This window comes from Colossoma macropomum, unplaced genomic scaffold (assembly GCF_904425465.1).
Source record: "Colossoma macropomum unplaced genomic scaffold, Colossoma_macropomum, whole genome shotgun sequence".
Lineage (NCBI taxonomy): Eukaryota > Metazoa > Chordata > Actinopteri > Characiformes > Serrasalmidae > Colossoma > Colossoma macropomum.
The window spans coordinates 43,981-66,678 of record NW_023495530.1 but is presented as its reverse complement, the minus strand read 5'-3'; the positions used below and the strand labels follow the sequence as shown (position 1 = coordinate 66,678).

The 22,698-nt window shown below is 42.0% G+C and overlaps 1 protein-coding gene across 1 annotated transcript in view; it reads right to left on the bottom strand.

The window, feature by feature from the left end:
• radil (Ras association and DIL domains) overlaps positions 1 to 22,263 on the bottom strand; it is a 44,671-nt gene extending 22,408 nt beyond the window's left edge. The window contains exons 1-6 of the mRNA XM_036562849.1: positions 22,176 to 22,263; positions 16,862 to 17,429; positions 6,198 to 6,478; positions 4,016 to 4,711; positions 2,268 to 2,305; positions 1,900 to 2,057 (exon numbers count right to left, since the gene is read on the bottom strand). Coding sequence (XP_036418742.1) covers positions 1,900 to 2,057; positions 2,268 to 2,305; positions 4,016 to 4,711; positions 6,198 to 6,478; positions 16,862 to 17,396 — 1,708 coding nt within the window. The 5' untranslated portion in view covers positions 17,397 to 17,429; positions 22,176 to 22,263. The remainder of the gene's footprint in view (positions 1 to 1,899; positions 2,058 to 2,267; positions 2,306 to 4,015; positions 4,712 to 6,197; positions 6,479 to 16,861; positions 17,430 to 22,175) is intronic.
• Positions 22,264 to 22,698: the final 435 nt, after the last annotated feature.

Sequence of the window (22,698 nt, the reverse complement as noted above, 5' to 3'; positions counted from 1 at the left end):
GCTGAAGCATTAAGATTTCCCTTCACTGGAACTAAGGGTTCTAGGCCAACCCCTGAAAAAAAAACCCCATAGCATCATCCCTCCTCAACCAAACTTTACAGCTGGCACAGTGCAGCCAGGCAGGCAACGTTCTCCTGGCATTCGCCAAACCCAGACTCGTCCATCAGACTGACAGATACAGAAGCGTGATTTGTTACTCCACAGAATATGTTTCCACTAGCGGCGTGCTTTACATCACTCCATCCAACACCTGACATTGTGCTTTGTGATGTTAGGCTTGCATGGAGCTGCTCAGCCATGGAAACCCATGCCATGAAGCTCCAGGTGCACAGTTTTTGTGCTGATGTCAATCCAGAGGAGGTTTGGAACTCTGCAGTTATTGAGTAACTAGAGCGTTGGCGAGTTGCTGTGGTTCCTAAACACTTTTTCCATTTTTCAATAACACCACTCACAGTTGCGCTGGACGATATGACCTCAAATCAGTATCAGAATTAAATTGAATATTTTACCTTGACTACGATTAATGAACGATTATTTATTTTTTTTTTGCCCTCATAGTTCACTGACAATGTTTGTACTGTAAAAATCTTAATGTAAATCGTCTAAACAGCCAGGAGAACGGTTAAAAGAACAGTTAAAAGTCTGAAAGTAAAGTTTAAAGAATCTGAGGACATGAACCAAAAAAGTGACTGTGGCCAAATAACATGCACTTTTTATGGCGAGCTCCAACACATTCTGGTGATGAGCCCAGCTGTCAGTCAGTGAAGCTTCGTCATGGCTCCTGTGATGCTGGTGAAGATGAAGCTGATCCTCCGGGAGCGACTGGTGTTCATTCATAGTCATGATTGTTTACCTCTGGATGAACCACGTGAAACAACGTGACGCATCGTTCTTTTGCGCATGCGGGGCAGTTTAGGAGCTGATCTGTTCAGACTGTCGCATACAGATCACATTTAAAAGATATTGTGAACAGCCAAACAAAAAAATCAGATTTGGTGAGAAAATCAGATTTGGGCCACTTTTACCTGCTGTGTGAATGTAGCCTTAGCTTCCATGTCGCAGACTGGACATGTGACTACAGGCGCGGTAGGACGTTTTTAAGAGGGCAGTACATGAACACACAGAGTGGGGAAAGGATTAACAGAATTAAAAAAAAAAATCTAAATAATTGACAGGGGCAAGATTATGTCGGTTAGAGGTTCTGAATATTGGTTTCGATTATTTTTAGATTAATTGCCCAGCCCTAACTCACTTGTGATCATGGAATTTGTAGGAAGGAAGAAATTTTGCAAACTGACTTGTTGCAACGGTGGCATCCTATTACAGCACGACACTCGAATTCAGTGAGCTCTTTAGAACGACCCATTCTTTCAGAAATGTGTGTAAAGCCAGACTGCATGGCTAGGTGCTTAATTTTATACACCTGTGGCAATGAGACTGAATGAAACACCTGAAATCAATGATTAAGAGGCGTGTCCCAATACTTTTGTCCATACAGTGTGTGTGTGTGTGTTAGTAAGCATGTAAGTCCGAATGTCCATGAGGGGCAGAGTGAGGGATGTCCTTTGTGACATGATTTGTGACAGGTTTGAATTTTCTCAACATAGCAAAAAAATATGTTTCAGTGAACACTGAATCAAAAGTGTATGCACCATCGCAAAAGGAAAAGTGCACTATTCCTGTATATGTTCTAGAACCCTGGTTATGGTTCTAGCTCAAAAACTGCACCCCGTGAAAAGGGCACATAAAAGCAGAGAATAATTATTAGAAGAAGAAGAAGTAAGTTGGTTTTGTCAAGCCAACTTAAAACTATGCCCATTACTTCAGTGTAGAATGGCATTCATAGTCCTTGTAAATCTGTGTGTGTGTGTGTGTGTGTGCGTGTGTGTGTGTGTGTACCTTTGTTGTCCATCATTTCAATGCTCTGCATGTATGAAGGAGATTTCTGCTGGATGAAGTACAGGATCTCAATGGCATTTGACATCCAGAAGAAAATGAACTGAAGGTCTGGCACAAGGTCAGAGATGCTGAGCAGAGACAGCGAGGCTGGGTCCTGACTGCATTATATGCGAGCAGACACACACACACACACAGGGTTAGTGTAGGACATTTCGCAGTGTCTTTTGCATAATAAACATAGGAAATGATAAAGAATATCATACAAGACAGTTCAGGGTCCAGTGCAGTTTAACTAAATAGAAATATGTGATGTGATCACACCCACACAAAGACACACGTACTGCTACAAGGTGGAATACGATACTCACTGCTGAGCTTGCTTCTGTGCCAATTCCTTTGTCTTCTCCTGCAACACACACACACACACACACACACACTGCAATTAGTGTCATCAGAAATTGAATAGCCTTATGTAGAAGGTACAATATACCTCAATACAATCTGTCCTCCCTCATCCCTTCTGTAATTCCTTCTCTCTGCTTTCGTGCCCATCTCGTTCTCGTGTCTCCTCTGTTAATATTCAGACTGAGCAGGGCTGACCTTCTGTAATTGGATTTTAATAATTAATCAGTTAAGGGAGAGGTCTGAAGCGGTCATTAAACGCTTCAGCATGGTGTCATATACGCTCGCTCACTGGGAGATTCCCAAATTACACAGCACCCCTCCTCCTCTGCTGCTCGTGCAGACTATCTGCAAAGGTAAATGTTAAGCTGAGGGTGAACAAAGACAGGAGGCCATGTGAGGTGCCTTTTTGACCTTCACAGAGGAGATTTTAGCCCCCCTTCTGTTCATTTTTTCTATTGAACAAATTTCATTTTATACAAAAGACAGCTGAGCACAGCTGTAAAATACTTGATATGCATACACCTGACTGCACACATCAATAGAATTCTGTAATGAATGCGTCAATTAATTAAAAATCCCTGTGCCATTCATGAAATAATGGTTATGCTGGAATACAAGCCTTGGGGGAAAAACTGTTTATTGCACATATTACTAATAATACACTAGAAATATGTCAATTTATTGAGCATTAGCGCATTTTATCTTATTGTGTTCTGTTGCTACTTAATAGAAAATATCTGAAATTTACCTTTAAGGCTCCAAACCATAAAACCAAGAATGAGTTGAAAAATTCTAAAATATCTGTGTCCATTCTGTCAAAAAAGCATTTGTGAGGTCAGGCACTCCATGTTTCAACTCATCGCAAAGGTGTTCAGGGGGTTGAGGTCTGGGCACTGTGTAGACCACTGGAGTTTCTCCTCACCAAATTCAGCAAACTTTACTATTGGCATGATGTATTCTGGTAGGTAGCGTTCTCCAGACATCCACCAAACCCAGATTCTTCCATTAGACTAGCAGAGAACTCCAAAGAACACCATTTCCACTGCTGATGTTCCTTCCAAAGGAGGTATGGAACTCTGTTGGGAGTCTATTGGCAGTGTGCTTTACACTACTCCAGCCAACACTTGGCATTGCACACACAGATTTTAGGCTTGTGCATGGATGCTTGGCCACAAAAACCTTTAATGAGACTCTTGATGTACAGTTCTTGTGCTGATGTTGCTTTTAGGGGCAGTTTGGGACTCGGTGGTGAGTGAGGCGACAGAGGACAGGCAATTTTAATTTTAATTTCACAAACTGACTTGTAGCAAAGGTGGCATCCTTTGACAATGCCATATTTCAAGTTATTAAGCTGTTTGGTACAACCAGTGTTTGATACTGCCAAGGCTTGCCTATGGAGACTGCATGGCTATGTGCTTGATTTTATACACTTATTACCAATAGGTGTGGCTGAATCACCTAAATTTAGTAATTAGGAGAAGTGTCCACATACTTTTGGCCATAGTGTACCTCAAAAACCTTTTCTTTTTTCTCTTTCTAAAGAACAGGAATCCAATGAGGCTTACAGCCCTACACTAATGGGATTATTAAGGGATTGTGGGAAATTTGGTTAGCTTGGTTAACAAAATAATTTAATTAAATTGTTATACTTCAAAGTTCAATAATGAAGATGCACATTGTATTACGAGAGAGACAATAATAGAGCACTAACCCATGCAATGGTCTGAATCTTCTTGGCAATTTTCAGCAGCAGCTTCCCAAAGCTGCCCGGTGGGAATGTATTAGCGGAGTGTTTGATGCATAGGCAGAGCAGGTAAGCGGGAGTCAGCTTGTGGTCATCTCCACTTGGCTCAATCAGCGTGAGCACACGGTTGACTAGTGCATCCTCGTGAGCCCGCTCAAACTCCAGAGCCAGCTTCCGCTTCTGCGTGTTCCGCAGCGGAGCCTTGGAGTTGCGCCGGGATGACCCGATGGGCTCCCGCAAGACATTCCCACACAAACGACAAGCCTCCCCTTTTTCACCCCCTGATTCACTGTCATAGAGTTTCGCGAGAGCTTGCAGTCTGGTAAGGGTCTGGGCAGGAAGTGGTTTTGCACTCAGTGGGTCCTTGTACAGGAAGATGTAATGAGCACCAAAGGAAAGCAAGTCTCCGTGCCGGAGTGGCGTGGGACGCTCTATACGAGTAAAGTTGACCAACACGTTGCCATGAGCAACCGGCTCCAGGAGTAACCGTGGGTCCGAGGAAGAGGAGGAAGAGGAGGAGGAGGAGCGTCTGGGCGGAGCGCGGCGGATGCGGCAGTGAAGCGGCAGGATATCTGGAGAGGACAGGCAGATGTTTGGTCGTGCGGATGCCGTCTCTTGACCGACTGTGTGCTGCTCTCTGTTTAGCAGGTATACAAGGCAGTCCTGTAGGCAAACAATCAAGATTAGTCATAATGATTGCTATGGCTATTCCAGCTTGTTGTTAGGCTATTGCTTATTGGTTGTTAGGTGGTTGCTAAATTGTTGTTAGGCTGTTGCTGTGATATACCAGGTGGTTGCAAACGTGTTGCAAAATTCTTGCTATGGTATCCCAGGCAGTTGCGAAAAAAGGATAAGCAACCCAACGTGTATGGGCTCTATGACCAGTTTGCATTTTCAGTTTGCATTTTTCTCTAACTTAAACACCATCAGTCAGATAGTATTAATCCTTATTAATCTCATCGGTGATGTCGTATCGCAACCCATCATGCACTTGAACCAAAGCTGTTAACAATAAGCACCACACATGCATTGTCTAGGTTGCCTAGGTCTACTTGCTATAGTTACATGCTGGCATAATGGCTGTTCACTGGTCCAATCGTGTACCTTAATTAAGTTTTTCCCAGTGGAAAAGTATGTCTTTGTACCTTCTTGTAGCCTAATGTTTTATAATAGAACAATAAAATAAAAAGCCTGGAGACGAGACAGGATGTGTGGAGTCAATATAACTTAGAAAATATAATTTCAGTGGATTATGGTATAATTATGTTTCCTGACTAAAGGTACTGAGATGTACCCTTGAGGGTACCTTCCCAGTGACAAAAGGGGTACTACCCCAGTGAGAGTTTTGTACCTTTTTTATGAGAGTGTATTATGTGTTCTTTTCCATTTTGTGGGTCAAATTGTCAAATTGTGGGTCAATTGCTCAAAAAAGGTGAAACAACTAACCAGCTGCAACAGCAGATGGTAAACACCACCATGATTTGAACAGATGCAAGCATGTCAAATCAGTACACATGTTAAACTGGACTTTGACTTATCAGGGCTGGGTTTCCCAAAAACATCTTAGCACAAAAATGATTCTTAAATGGTAGAGCAGGCATCGCACTGAACCCTCTTTCTACCAGTTAAGATGATCTCAACACCAAGATGCCTTTCGGAAATTGGGCCCAGACAATTTGTGGAAAGCAACTCATTGCTCATTCAGGCGAACTTCTATAAACTTCTGAATTTCCAGGTAATGTATGTGTTTGTGTGTCTGCCCTGCGATGAACTGGTGACCTGTCCAAGGTGTTTCCTGCCTTCTGTCCAATGACCACTGGGATAGGCTCCAGCTCCCCCCATGCCTCGGAAGGTTAGGCGGTTTAGAAAAAGTGTGTGTGTGAATTTCCAGGCTTACCACAAGGAAGGTGTTAAGTTGTAAAGTCATAAACACAAGAGATAAACTTGGGCAAACCCCACATTACCCAGGTTCATGAGCTGAATCACTGGTTAACACATTCTCTGATACCAAATGGACAGACCAAACTGGCACCGGTACATCGCAGTGGATAAGAATTGCTCATGTGATAAATTTAGTTGCCGATGACCACTCAAACAAGTGGTTATCATTCGGTGATGGCTGACCAAAGAACAGAGCCTTTTTACTCACCTGTCGATTGTAGCCTTGCAGAAGCAGAAGATGAGGTGAGTGGTACAGGGAGTGCTTGACTCCGCCCCCGTCCCGCTCCTTGCGCACTTCACTGTCTCGTGCGGAGCGTGCTCGGACCGGCCCGGGCAAAGTGGAGTAGTAGCGTTTGGGCTCCTCCCCGGGCAGGCCCACCAAGTTGAGGCTAGTCTCGCTGAGGCTGCGGCAGAAGGACGAGCCATGCTGGAGGGTCATTGTTCCTTTAGCGCGGTTCCTCTGAAGCTTCCTCGCCTGAGCATTTATATCTGACACATGGAGGCATAGTCAGTTAAGCAGCTATGCTTTCCCAGGATGTGCTCAACCTCTTAAACCGCAATGCAGTTCTTCACACTCATATCTACATGACTAACATAGTAGTTACCAGGTAATTTTACTGTAAGACAGCATTCATAAGGCTACATAATATCTATATAAGCCTTTCATGACAACTGACATAAACCTATTTAAGCATTAATGAAATTGGTTCCAACAGGCATTAGACATCATAACACTTTCTGGGGTGACTAAAACCTTTACGACAACTGATGTTTGTTGGAATAAGTCTTTATAACTGCTCATGTAGGCTTATGTCAGTTGTGGGCTGTCATGCATCCTTACGAATGCCACCCTTCAGTAATATGTTACCAATAATTCATAGTAGTTCCTGAGTAACATCTTAAGATTAACAACTAAATAATACAAGTAGGGTTCAAGAGGTTAAAAGCAAAGTATCTGATCCCAATTTCTTCAAGCAGAGCTCAACATGATTGGCAAGCTGAGTTACGAATGAACCTCAGGATGATGCAGCCAAAACGCAAAAAAGCTCCAAAAGAGCATATGCAAACATTACATAGCAATGAGCTTGTGCTGATACAAGACTATGTTGGTCTAAGGTGATGGTGATATAAGAAAAAAATGATAAAAAGAATTCAAAAAGAACTCTGAACATGAGCTCATTTGGCTTTTAAAAGCTGTGAAATATCCAACAATTAAATTGACCCATTACTTTGGTCAAATAAACTCCCAGTGGCCTTCAACAGAATCCCTTCATGCTTATAAGGTCTTTGAAAACGGGTATTCTTGTGAACTTGTACCCCCACATTCTGTTACAGCTTCATACACTTTCAAATGAATAGGAATATTCAACTGTTAGAATATTACAATCAAAACAAATTTCAGCTTATTTTAAATCTTTGAGCAACCTCATGAGAACCTTGACAAGACATCTGTACTGGCACGCTCTGCTGTGTATCATCTCATTTTTTTTTTACTTTTTATGAATTCTTCAATCTTTAAATTAAGACAGAAGTTCATTTCAACTGTAGGGAAAATTACAATCATTTAAGTTTCAACTTAATTTGGTACTTTGAGTCTTTGAACAACCTAATTCAACCTTGACAAGACATCTATCAGAAGCCACAAGCCTGAAAGACCAGGAGTTGACACAGATGCAAACTGCTGAATGGTGAACCCTAAGGCCCAAATGCATGAATGAAGAGACCCAAGAGAAACAACGTGCGTATGTGAATAAACAGAGTAAGAATGAGTGTTGCAGTGCTGCATTGCAAAAGGGAGACAGAACAAAAAGATACACTGCTATACCAAAATGGCCAATAAGCATAATGCTCATAAAAGTGATAATGATAACATATATGGATTTCTGAAAAGACATGGAAAGAATATCATCAACATACCCACAATACTGGTTCTCAAAATAAACAGAAAAGCATGAGGCAAGTACTACATTTACTTCATTGTAAGAATATAAGGCACAATTGCTATGCTTATATTACTGTTGTAAGAAAACCTCCAGCAGTCTTGAACTATTTGAAGAACCTTCACTCTGGAAGCTAAAACACAAACGGTGAAATCACATTACATACAAATATATACAAACTACTTCCCCAAAACAAGGTTTTCTTATGACAGCATTGATGGCATGGAGGTTTTTCATTATTTCAAATGTTCTGGTGATATAAAACAGAAGCAGATGCTTATGGTACTAACTTTAGAGATGGGTTCTAGAGGTGGGTAGTGATTAACCCTTAGAAGTAATTGTTTTTGTCATTTTTTAGTATATGATATTTATTTTAATGAGTATTTTTTTATCATTTCTCAGAAGAGCAGACCATACAGCATGTAAGTCTAATGTAAATATCATTCATTATGCTAAAAAGTAATGAATTAAAATGCACTGCAAGCTACTCTAGACTTCTAAGGGTTAGTAAAAGTTGGCCTATTTTTGAAGAAAGGCACATGGACAGCCAGGCTTTTAATTACCTGGGTTTGGAGTTTTGGGAGCTAAAATAACACAAAGGTTTGTATAAATTGTATGTATATAACGTAGTTAAAGTCAATATATGTACAAAAAGTATATGTTTGTTCAAACATGCATTGGTATGACATTGAGTATTCAACAACAAATGGAAATTAAATTGTAAAGAGTGTAAAGACACTGTTAAAAAACCCAGCCATGGACGCAGATATACACTTAATATGAATCACCATGGTTATGTATAATAATGGTCTATTGAATGAGGATAAAAATGGCAGGACAGTATACTAGGGCTGCACAACGATCCACAGTCGGAAAAATCCCTAGAACAAAAAGAATCAGAAAGTTTGTGACAAGCTTTCAGTTGGCTTGACAAAGCCACTGCTAAGAAATCCCAGGTTGTCGCTAAAGTGTTGCTAGGCCATTGCTATGATATTCCAGGTGATTGCTAAGATGTTGCTAGGCTGTTGCAATGAATGCTAAGATGTTATGGTAACCCAGTGCTATGGTAACCCAGGTAGTTGAGGCCAATGCTAAGGTAACCCAGGTGGTTGCTAAGGTGTTGCTAGGCCATTGCTATGTTATCCCGAGTGGTTGCTAAAATGTTGTTAGGTCACTGAAATGAATGCTAAGGTGTTGCTAGGTCATTGCTATGTTATTCTGAGTGGTTGCTAAGATGTTGCTAGGTCATTGCAATGGAATCCAGGGTAGTTGCTAAGATGTTGCTAGGTCATTGCAATGAATGCTAAAGTGATGCTAGGCTGTTGCTATGTTATCTCAAGTGGTTGCTAAGGTGTGGTTAGGTCATTGCAATGGAATCCAGGGTGGTTGCTAAGATGTTTCTAGGCTGTTCCTATGGTATCCCAAGTCATTGCTTAGGTGTTGCTAGGCCATTGCTATAATATCTCAGGTAGTTGCTAAGGTATGCATGCAAGTATGTATGTATGTATGTATGTATGTATATGAGAGGGTAAGATATGTCCTTTGTGACTTCATTTGTAACAATTAGACTTGAAGTTTCTCAACATTCCCCCATTGATTTACTAATGACAAAAAAATTTGAACAAACACTGTATGAAAAGTGTACATGTGATTAGTCCCAAAAGCACAAGCGCAGTACTCTCATGGAGGCTCTACAATTCGGCCAGGTTTTGTGGTTCTAGCTGAATTTCTTTTTCTTTATCTAAGAAGGAACAGGAGGAAAAGTTAAGATAATTACATAAAGGAGTGACATACAATCATACAATACAATTACTATATACTGGCTATTTTCGTTTACAGGCTTTCTATATTTGGTCTAAATCTTTTTGTTTATGATAATCGCAGTGTTCTAGAGTACACTCATTAATAACTTAGCCCCACTTTACACTTCAGCTACACTTCAACTTTGGGACTCGTCGTGGCAAAACAAGGAACTAAAAGAGAAAATATCTAGAAATTAACACAATACAACAATACAGTTCTCCAAACAAGATGGGCTGTGAAATGCTTTATGTACTTACTGGAACAAAATGACAATCAGGTTAATCTGGCAAAATTTATAAACTGAGCTGAACCTGATATTGTGACAGTGTTACGGCTCTATCTGTAATGCAAATGGGTACTTAATTTTTTGGTGGGAGGAATTGCCTATACTAAGACACATTTGGTACAATGTTCAGGCTTCTTTGATTCACTTTTTCTTATGTTATGCATAACCATAGTATAAAAGCATTAGAAATGTTGAGGTTGTTTGTTATCCTAAATAACATCATGCGTGATAAATCGAAGTATGTCAACTATCATGAGAAAAAAACAAGATTGTGCAGTCCTACAATATGCAATGTAAAGATGGAATATGCAGTGGAATGTCAGACACAGTGATGGTCAGTGGGGCTGGTGGTTGACACCATACCTGAGGACAGTCCCCACCTTTAACAATCGGAGTGCTGGGTAGTACCATACGCCAGCCCCGGGGGGAGCTCCGGTGGCATCTACCATGCCCCCCTCTACTCAGGGTAGACGATAACACAGGGGAGTGCGTGTGAGGTGCTGGGAGCAGGTCACCATCGCAGCACAACAGAGTAGAATACATCCACAAGTAAGGAAATAACACACATGCATGTCCATTGACCCATATCGCTATTGTCGGAAGAAAACCTCGTATCTCCAAAATGATCATTTTACATTAGAAGGAAAAAACCTACTTTACTGTTAATGTAAGTCAATAGAACCAGACATTTTTTCACATCATTTTGGGTCATTTCTTTTGGTCCATTCATCATGAAATTTACACACACAATATAAAGGGCAACAGGCATTTTCAAATTATGTCAAAAACTGAAAAACGACAAAAATGGAGGTTTTCTTCCGACCGCAGCGATATATAACAAGAAATAAAACAGTAAGGACAGGAGGAACCATCAAGTTCTGTTTACCAGATCATTTATAACTTAAATGTTAATATAAGTAATACATTCCTGACCTTAACTATTTAATTATTCATTTTTGAACCAGCCACCAGAGGAGTAAATGCATTGGTGCATCGTGATGCGATCCAAAGGTGGTGATTCAGTTGCACTGGTTTGGGAATGTTACAACAAATTTGAATTGATTATAATATAAGCACCAAAACTCTGTATTCTAGTACTGTGTAAATAATTCCTCCTGTCACATTTGGGTCACATTCACTGTATTTTTCCATTGATTTTTCAAAGTTTCTGTACAATTCAACCAGTCATTGAGAGTGGTTTGATGTGAAAAGCTAAAATCTGGAAAAACTTGAGAGTCACAGTAATGGTGATAGAAACTTTGGCCAGAAATGTGTTTTTAAAAAGCTAATCTCGGCAAAGTGGTACATGCAACTGGTTTATGGTAAAATACTTCCCAAAGAAAACATATTTTTTCACATTTACCAATAATAGCTAATTACTAACATCACATATAAACCAGAAGACAGGCTTGTAGACACTGTGACTCCTGGTTCCTATCACCACCACTGTAAAGAAATCCGAGTCATTAAGTTTCACTACAATGAGCCATTTCACATCACTTTGTTTACACCTCAGCAATTGCATGATTCAAAAATCGGTGGAATTCCCCTCTAATCCTACCAAAATATTTGAATCGAATTGAACTGTGGTGAAATGTGAGATGCACTGAATCATTTCCTACAGAAATGTAATCAAACTGAATGGTTGTGAGCTCAGAAATCTTCACCCCTATCAGCCACACAGCACTACTGAGCAGCTCAACTCACTACTCGACAGCTCAATTAACTTTCGCGACTCTCACCGTAACCTTCGGATGCTTGTAGCAGACACCCAGATTACATCACTTTCATTAACTGGAGAGGTGAACTCTGTCACTCTTTCAGCCCTGTGAAAGCACAGTCAACCGCACTGTCTCAGACAATGAGCCACAAGCCAGTAATGCATTATATTTACTTGATTGAAATGTGTATTTCTATGTATTTCAGTTTGGCGATAATTGTGTTGATGTAATTTGTTTTAGTAAAATCAAGTACATTTAATGTCAATTGTCAGTGTGATTTTGATACATCATTTCTTCTGACCTGAGGAAGCTGATAAGGGTGAAACTAATACAAAAACAAAAAAACAACAACAGACACAGTACTGTGCAAAAGACAGTGACCATCCTTTCATTCATTTAACCCCTTAAAATCCCAGGCTTATTGCATACTAAGGTTTATTATTCAGTAACTACAGGAACTTCAGTGCAAACTGGCTGAGCTACTCGTAGGTTATTGAAGTGTATAATAAAACCTTGGGCCTGCTGGTGGGCCCTGGCCATTTAAGGGGTTTAATTTCCTATGAAACTAGCCACTAAATATACGTTACGCATCAGGAAAGCAATTGAAAACATTGTTGTTGGAAGGAAATCTCCTAAACGTTACAGGAGAAGAAAAACATGATTAACTTGTTACGGATGTTAATGTAACAATGATTTTTCATGTAATTTTGGACCATTCCTGACAGTCAATTCATCATGGAATTTTACCACAACAGCAACAGAAAATTAAACAGAAGCCCCATCAACTATTATATCATTTTTTACTGTATTTAGTATGTCCTCTATGCTTCAATTATGTTCAGGATACTTGCTTTCAGTTTTTCAAAGAAATCTTCAGGGATATTTTTCAACACCTCCGCAGTCTTAGAAGTTGGTTGCATTTTCTGATTCTCATGATCCAAGAAATCCCAAATACAAATTTAGACTTATCAGCCCATAAAACCTATTCGTTTTTTACTTTCGTTTTCAGTGAGGGCTTGTTGACACCTACACATCCTTTCAGACCCACAGCGTTGAGTTGTCTTCTTGTCTATCTCTTAAAGATGAAAGTTTTAAGTGCTGTTTATCTGATGGTTACAGTTTTGGTGGTTGCATGGTTGTCAGGAGTCCCATTTGCTTTGCATTTTTAAATACATTTTTGAACTCCAATTTTGAATGTTTTCCACTTATTTTTCATGTTTTTCTTTTACTTTCCCTTTACTTTTCCAGTCATTTTAGATGCAGCTAAGGTGAGTTTATTTGATTGCTGCTGTAACTGGAAAGTACATAAACAGAAGGATTGTATCTGACATTCATATAGATAGACAGAACATTATAACACATGTATTAACATAGCCACTTTGCTGTTAGCTAGAACACAAAATGACAAAACTAACTAGTCAGTGATTCATCTACACCTAAAGATTAAATTGACTCGCTGTTAAATTAAAAGAATGCAGCTACTCCAAACCAAGGAGCTTGGATGGGAAGGCTGGTTGTTTGGCTTGTTTGCTATTGCCTTATTGAATATTCCATTTATGCATTATTGATTACTTTGTGGTGGGTGGTGTCAGTGTGTGTTGGTAAATATCTCAGCACAGTCCATGCCCCATGCCACCTGGCATCTGTCACGCATTAAGAAGGTGTGTGTGTATGTGTGTGTGTGTGTGTGTTGGTGTGCGGATTACCAACGGTGAGCAAGTGTAATCTCCCCATCCATCCACCTTTGTTTATCTGTCTAAATCCGACGGCTAGGCACAATCGTTTTCAGGGTAAATCCCTCAGATGAAGGAGAGCGATCACAAATCACTCAGCAAAGTGGAGCTATTCACCAAACACGCAAATAATAATGAGCAAGAAAGATCGAGAAAGACATTCTTCTAGAAATAAAATGGCCTGTAAAGTCTTTAAGATTTTAGAAGAGTCGTAACATTATGACCACCTCCTTGTTTCTAAGCTCATTGTCCATTTTATCAGCTCCACTTACTGTATAGTGCACTTTGTAGTTCTACAGTTACAGACTGTAGTCCATCTGTTTCTCTGCATACTTTGTTAGCCCCCTTTTACCCTGTTCTTCAGTGGTCAGGACCCCCATGGACCCTCACAGAGCAGGTACTGTTTGGGTGGTGGATCATTCTCAGCACCGCAGTAACACTGATGTGGTGGTGGTGTGTTAGTGTGCGTTGCGCTGGTACGAGTGGATCAGACATAGCAGTGCTGCTGGAGTTTTTAAACACCTCAGTGTCACTGCTGGACTGAGAAAAGTCCACCAACCAAAAATATCCAGCCAACAGCGTCCTGTGGGCAGCGTCCTGTGACCACTGATGAAGGACTAGAGGATGACCAACACAAACTGTGCAGCAGCAGATGAGCTATCGTCTCTGACTTTACATCTACAAGGTGGACTGACAAGGTAGGGGTGTCTAATAGAGTGGACAGTGAGTGGACACAGTGTTTAAAAACTCCAGCAGCACTGCTGTGTCTGATCCACTCGTACCAGCACAACACACACTAACACACCACCACCACGTCAGTGTTACTGCAGTGCTGAGAATGATCCACCACCCAAATAGTACCTGCTCTGTGAGGGTCCATGGGGGTCCTGCCCACTGAAGAACAGGGTAAAAGGGGGCTAACAAACGATGCAGAGAAACAGATGGACTACAGTCTGTAACTGTAGAACTACAAAGTGCACCTATATAGTAAATAGAGCTGATAAAATGGACAATGAGCATAGAAACAAGGAGGTGGTCATAATGTTATGTCTGATCGGTGTATAAAGCCAAGCATCGAAAGGACACTAAACTAAGAGGTCCAACTTCAGCACAGGCTGAGTGACGGAATTGTTTCCAATAGCTCAGTTTAACAGGGTCTAGTTACACGAAGCCAGTGTAGCTTTCTCACCTGCGTTCTTCTACAGTGTCAGTTGCGTAACATAGCCACACACACACACACACACACACAGCCTTTGCGGGGCCAAGAGAAAGGCAGATCAGGCCGAGGATAAATTATCCAGAGTAATGCTGCTGCTGATATTGATTTAACCTCCACTCTGTGTTTTGGCTGAACGGCCACCTTGTTAAATTTGTAATTTAGCACTACAACAAACAAAGAGGGAGCGAGATAGAAAAAGAAAGAGAGATGCTTCTCAGCTTATTACTGCCCAGCGTCAGAGTGTATGCAGTATAGTGAGTGATGGAGTAGTTTACGCTCTGTTTTCTCTCCTATTTCTGAATTATTCAGTAGCAGCTCCATCTAGGGAATCGCACTATATTGCTTGTTAACTTTTATCGCAATACAGATATTGCAGAAGGCTGCAGTATGCAAATGAGCCGTCTAACAAATCACATTTTTCTTTAACCTGTGCCTAATCTTAGGCCCAATCCCATTTCTTCTTCTTCTACACCATACGAAGACATTTTAGACAGTTTTATGCTTCTAACTTTGGGGGAGGGCCTTTACTGTTCCAGCAAACTCTATGAAGATATGGTTAGAAGAGACTTAGAATGTGGCTCAACCAATCCAAATATTAGAACTGGAACTATATCTGTTTTACAATGTGCCACGAAGTCTTTTTGGATCTTGATTGTGTACAGAAAGAGAGTTGTTGTAGTTATTATAAGAGGTGATTTTCTTCAGGAGCAACAGCCATATTAGGCCTAAGTTACACCCAAAAACTCAATGAGTGTTCAGTAACATAAATCTAGTCTATTATGAAAATATCACACAAGGTTGTTAGTATTACTCAACTTGTATTATAAGACGAAAGCATTAATAATCCAGGTATCTGATTGCTGCAAAAAGTGTTACGATAGTAGAAGAACGGCTCATGTGCTGCTATCCTGCCTCCTTCCTGCTCGTCTGTAAACAAGGCTCATGGGATTCACACTGTCTTTAGCGAATGCTGAGGTAGACAGTATAGCAGAGGAGACGGGAACAGAAAGAGAGGAGAGAGCAAAAATGTTCAGCTACAGACTATTATGAGTGACTCTTATAAAGTTGTACATATTCATATGCAAAAGCACAATGCTTTGACGTCGGATTTGGAGTATGATACAAAGTATCCTTCAAAAAATCAGTAGCCAATATATCATGTTTATACATCATTTGTTGATCAATGTATTCATAACTGGTTTTATGTATCCGTTATGCTCAGAAATGACACAAGCCCCATACTACAGTTTGTGAAAGAAACCTTCATCCGATACTAACTCGTGCTGAAACTGGTGGTGGAACTTGAACTCGCAGCAATTTGCTGATTGGGCAGTGAATGGTGACACTCTGTTTGTCCTGGGCAGTGGGTTATACAGTGCTCCACACTACATCCACCTCCCTTTCTGACCTTGTAGAGACACATTCAGGTCACAGCACTAACGGGTAAGATTCAACCTCATGCTCACTTGGGATTTCCCACTGAAAAGACAAGTGCTGTACTCAGCACACCAATGGACAAAGTGAGGGCCAGACAGTTGGAAGTACCATAGTGACACAAGCCAGCTGTCGCCGATGAATCTGGTGGGTTTCGTTGCCTAATGCGGCTATGTTTTCTTTGTGTGTGTGACATGTAAGGCCGGTGATTGTTGAAATGGTGCTACGACAAAATTGACCCAGTGTGTAACACAGGATCATACCGAGATATGCTGTGTTGGTAACCCCAAAAAGAGATGCGGTTTCCCATTGTATCCTAAGTGCAGATAGCCCATCAGTGTGTAACAAGCAGGATTCTGATAGTTGTGGTCATCTGATAATATGGACCAGACTGTCAACCCTTTCTGGGTGGAGCATCTGGGGCCAAAACTTGTAGTACCTGTGCCTCTGTCTGGAAGAGTAAGTTATACAGTGCAGTGTTTTTCAGCCCAGTCCTTAGTGCCCATCAGACAATCCACATTTTTCCTCTATCCCAGCTTCCAACACACCTGAACCAAGCAATCAACAACTGAATAACTGGTACAGGTGTACTGGGAGCTAGATTAGAGCAACTGTATTCAGACATTGATGAGCTCTGAGGACTAGGATGCCATGATGAACTAACTGTGCCATGCTAATTATGTTAATTGTGCCCACTAGCTTCCCTTTGTTGTGTTTAAGTGTATATATGTGTTACCTGCGGTCACGGTGTCTTTCTCTTTGGCAGCCAGTTCCTCCACCTCCACCCTTCGCCTTAGTTCAAAGCGCCGGGCAAACCCCTCCTTCGGCTTCCACAGATCCTGCAGGAGGAGGGGCTTTTCGTTGTTGCCCAACGCTCGCAAACATTCAGTCCGCCATCGGCGATCTGCACCCTCGAATCGCCCGATGACGTCACACAGCACGTAGTTGCTGGCAGAAGCTTTGTTGAGTGAATAGCGTTCGAGCGCCTCCTTAATAAGTTCTTGAGCGCTGGAACGGGGTGTGGCCAAAACGCTCTTATAATTGGCACCGGCGCTAATTTCATCTCCGAAGATCTTTAATACGCCAGGTGCAGAAGTTTGAGTGGAGAGCTCGGCGGGGTCGTCTCGGACCTGCTCGGGAAGGTCAGTGACGGAGCGGCGGTCCCGGTAGCTCAGCGTCCGGTACAGAACCTGTGTGAAGGTACGACTCTGGCGCTTCAGGCGGTTCTTAGAGGGCAGTGACATGCTGGCAGATGAGGAGCCGTAGAACATGGTGCCAGGACGCTCTGGTTGAAGGAACTAGAACTGAGAGAACCATGAGGTGTCAACAAAAAGAGCACAGCAATCTGGGACAGTGTTTCCTAAACCAGACCTTGGGGCATATCAGGTGGTTCACATTTTTTGCTCTCTAGCTCTCAGTACACCTGTGTTTGGTATCCTCAACGACTGAGTTTGGGTGTGTTAGAATCTGGGATAGAACAAAACTGTGGATTGTCTGGTGGGCCCCAAGGACTGGGTTGATACTGCAGAGGGGTTCCGAATCCCAGCTTTAGGGACTGAGTGCTGTCATTTTGTCACTTTTTGCTATTGCCTTGCTCTTACACATCTTAAATCTTAATAGCCAGCTGAGGAGTTGAATTAGGTGTGTGTAGGTTAGGAAAAATGTGTGGCCCATGACATCTCCAACACTGGGATAGGGAACCACCCTCCTAAGTCAAATCTGAACATGTTACAGTGAAGTAAAGACATAAAGTCATTATTTAACCCACAAAAATCTATGTTAAATAAAAAATACCATTTTTTTTAAATTCTCATTCCCAATAGCACTGGAGCATCTTTATACCTTAACAGTCATTAAGAATGCAAAAATCTATTTAATCTATATAATCTATAGTACCTCACAGAGCAGGTACTATTTGGGTGGTGGATCATTCTCAGCACTGCAGTAACACTGATGTGGTGGTGGTGTGTTAGTGTATGTTGTGCTGGTACGAGTGGATCAGACACAGCAGTGCTGCTGGAGTTTTTAAACACTGTGTCCACTCACTGTCCACTCTATTAGACACTCCTACCTTGTCAGTCCACCTTGTAGGTGTAAAGTCAGAGACGATAGCTCATCTGCTGCTGCACAGTTTGTGTTGGTCATCCTCTAGTCCTTCATCAGTGGTCACAGGACGCTGCTCACAGGACGCTGTTGGCTGGATATTTTTGGTTGGTGGACTATTCTCAGTCCAGCAGTGACAGTGAGGTGTTTAAAAACTCCAGCAGCACTGCTGTGTCTGATCCACTTGTATATAGTAAGTGGAGCTGATAAAATGGACAATGAGCGTAGAAACAAGGAGGTGGTCATAATGTTATGCTTGATCAGTGTATATTATCATACTAAACCACACAAGAGGTCTAGTTTCTTGTGCTGATATAAATACCTGCACAGTCCTTTTGCAATGCCCATGCACAGAGGCTCATTTGATGATGTTTAACTTGGTGAAGGGACATTCATGTTCAACACACACACACAGACACAGTGGGAGACAGGATGGGCCTGGCTGAAGTCAGAGAAAAGCAAACAGTGACGTGGCCAAGTATCTAATGGAAAAGCTGCTGATGGAAACTGTGGCATATTCAGCAGTATGTGAATAACAGGGCTGAGCAGAGATGATAAAGAGATAGTCATGCTCTTATCGCTGTAGACAGACACTGCTGGGATCTATAACAAACACTCCTTTCAACAGCTCATCTAACAGTATTTAAAACCTGAACTCAGTCTAACACACAGCAGCTCACAATAACATTAATGTTTTCTGACAAAACACAGACAGACAGACAGACAGGCAGACAGATTTCAGATGAGATGCTGAATATCTAGGTGTCTACAAAACCAACAGCTTGTCTAAAACCAGTAGCATTTAAAAGTCTAAACTCTGTCGAACACACGGCTGGTCACAAAAACATGAACGGCATGAGGACACCACGGACAGATAGACAGACAGACAGACAGACATATAGATAGATACAAAGATATATAATACATTGGACAGTATATATATATATATATACATAAGCTCCATCCAATACCTTTGGGATGAGTTAGCACAGTGTTTGTGGTCCAATATCAGTACCTGTCCTCACTAACGCACTTGTGGCTGAATGCAATCAAATCCTCACAGCGATGTTCATTGCTTAAGTGGCTCTTTGCATGGTGAAACAGCTGGAGAATGTGTTGTATATGGTTCTCACACTCGCCGTCAATCTGAGGAACCATTCAAGCAAAGAGCCATTTTTGGATCTATATAGAACTCATGGTCCTAAACCGCATAGAACAGCCATATTTTTAAGTGTATTACCAGCTATAAATAATGAAGAAATACTGCATTGACATTGCATTTATGAAAGGAATGAACCGAGAGAGAGTCAGAGAGAGAGAGAGAGACTGAGAGAGAGAGAGAGAGAGAGAGAGAGAGAGAGAGAGAGAGAGAGAGAGAGAGAAAGAGAGACTGACTTCATCAGCTAAAACCTGCCCCTCTCGGCTGAGTGTGACCATCTGCTCGTGTGTAGAAACTCTCCACTGTGAGCCTTTTCACACATGGCCAGTCTTCACACTGCGCCCCACTCACTCCGTGCTAATGCCGCCACAGCACGGCCTAACCAGTGTGTGTGTGTGTGTGAGTTTGTCTTGCTATCCTTGTGAGGACCACAAGTCCTCACAATGATAGAATAACATGACAGTTTAGCACAAGTGAGGACATTTTGCTAGTTCTCATCTTTAACACACCATAAACTCATTTTTTTGGAAAAACCTAAAGAGCAGGAAGGTTGCCTTTTGAATACGGAGGTTTAGGTCTAGGTTTAGGTTCAAATTTAGTTTTACTTGACTGGAGTAATACAAAACTCAATACAAATCAATGGAGGTCCTCACTAGGAGACAAACGTGTGTGTATGTGTGTGTGTTTGTCTTGCTATCCTTGTGAGGACTCTAAGTCCCCACAATGATAGGACAACGTGACAATTTCACACACGTGTGTCCATTTTGCTGGTCCCCATATTAGCAAGTACTGGTTTCACCACATTCATTTTTTTTTGGAAAAACCTAAAGAGCAGGAAGGTTGCCTTTTGAATTATGTTAGGATTAGGTTAAGTATTACTTGGCTAAAGTAATAATTAAAGTAATCAATACAAATCATGGAAGTCCTCACTAGCAGACAAATGTGAGTTTGTCTTGCTGTCCTTGTGAGGACCACAAGTCCTCAAATGATAGGACAACATGACCGTTTTGCACAAAGTGAAGACATTTTGCTGGTCCTCATTTTAGCATGTGCTGGTTTAAGTGCAAATTCATTCTTTTTGGAAAAACATAAAGAGCAGGAAGGTTGCCTTTCGAATACGGAGGTTAGGGTTGGGTTAGGTTCAGGTTTAGGTTCAAGTTTAGTATTACTTGGTGACAGTAATACAAAAATCAATACAAATCAATGGAAGTCCTCACTAGCAGACAAATGTGTGTTTGTCTTGCTTTCCTTGTGAGGACCCTGAGTCCCCACAATGGTAGGACAATGTGACAATTTCACACGTTTGTACATTTTGCTGGTCCCCATATTAGCAAGTACTGGTTTCACCACATTCATTTTTTTGGAAAAACCTAAAGAGCAGGAAGGTTGCCTTTTGAATTATGTTAGGATTAGGTTAAGTATTACTTGGCTAAAGTAATAATTAAAGTAAAGTAATCAATACAAATCATGGAAGTCCTCACCAGCAGACAAATGTGAGTTTGTCTTGCTATCCTTGTGCGGACCACAAGTCCTCACAATGATAGGACAACATGACCGTTTCGCACAAAGTGAAGACATTTTGCTGGTCCTCATTTTAGCATGTGCTGGTTTAAGCGCAAATTCATTCTTTTTGGAAAAACTTAAAGAGCGGGAAGGTTGCCTTTCGAATACGGAGGTCATGATTAGGTTAGGTTTAGGTTTAGGTTTAGTATTACTTGGCTACAGTAATATGAAAATCAATACAAATCAGTGGACGTCCTCAGTAGCAGACAAACGTGTGTGTGTGTGTGTGTGTTTGTCTTGTTATCCTTGTGAGGACCACAAGTCCTCAAAATGACAGGACAACATAACACTTTTGCACAAGTGAGGACATTTTGCTGGTCCTAATTTTAGCACGTGCTAGTTTCACCACAAGTTACGGAGGCTGGGATTAGATTAGGTTTAGGTCTAGGTTTAGTATTATTTGGCTACAGTAATACAAAATCAATACAAATCAGTGGAAGTCCTCACTAGCAGACAAACGTGTGTGTGTGTGTGTGTGTGTGTGTGTGTGTGTGTGTGTTTATCCCGCTGTGTCACGTGGCTACAGAAAGGCGTGTCAAAAAAAGAAACACTAACAGAAATACAAACTGAACTCTGACTGCGCGCCGAGAGTCGTTCACCGAGTAAAACCCCACGCGCTAAACTAACAGACAGGAGAGTCGATTCGCTCACAGTTTTCACTCAGTTTCACACACAAATCGAACATTAGAGAAGAAACTGTCGGTTAATCGACGTTAAACCGGCTCACCTCGCAGCCCGAATCCCTCTCGTTCATCTCTCAGCCGTTAAAGCCGTTGAAGCCGTTATTTTTCCCGAAAAACAGAAGTTCAAATTTGAGTTTCAAGCGTGCGCGTGCGTCCGGTCTCCCTGGCTACTGCGGGTCTCCACTGGCAACGGCGCGAGGGCGACGAGCTGCACCTGCTCGCGCCCCCTCCCCTCTAACTAATCCGCTTCTCGCGACTTAACCGGGCAGAAACGCTGATCCCTACCAAAGCCGCGCGCTGCGCTCGAGACGAGCCTCAGAAGACCGTTATAGAAGCCGTTACTGATTCGTTCCGTGCTCTGCGTGGTTGAACGGTCTCCGTCCGGGCTCCGGGCCGGTACAGTACGGTACCGGAATGCGGCAGCGTCTACCGGCGCAGTGACGGCGGGATAACGACGGCGTGACGCAAAAAGTTCGTCAGCTGTGAGTGTGTTGTGGGTCCGTTACGGAACCGTGTGTGTGTGTGTGTGTGTGTGTACTCACGTGGGTTGCGGTAACGGGGGTTCGCGCCGTTGCCCGTCCTCGCACGCTAGTCCCCTAGCGGATCCATCCGTCGTCCTGCGGGCTCGTGCTTAATCCACGCCCCCTTGTTCATTCAGCGCGTGGCCGTGTCGTCGCCCCTCGGTCGAGTCGCCCGGTAGCGCGCGCAGCACTCTGCCGCGTGCCAGAGGGGGAAAAAAACAGCGTCAGCGTCCGCATTCCGAGCGCGAGAGGACTCGAACACGGGGAGAGAGAGAGAGAGAGAGACTTAAAGGAGAGAGAGAGAGAGAGAGAGAGAGAGAGAGAGAGAAAAGGGGTAAGAGAGTGAGAGAGGGAGACATAAAGGAGAGAGGTGGGGGTAAGAGAGTGAGAGAGAGACAAAGGAGAAAGAGAGAGGTAAGAGAGAGAGACATAGAGGGGTGAGAGAAAGAGAGAGGAGAGAAAAAAAAAAATATATATATATATATATATATATATTTTCCATAAAAATATTTCATAAATAATTAAACTCTATTTCTATATTTTA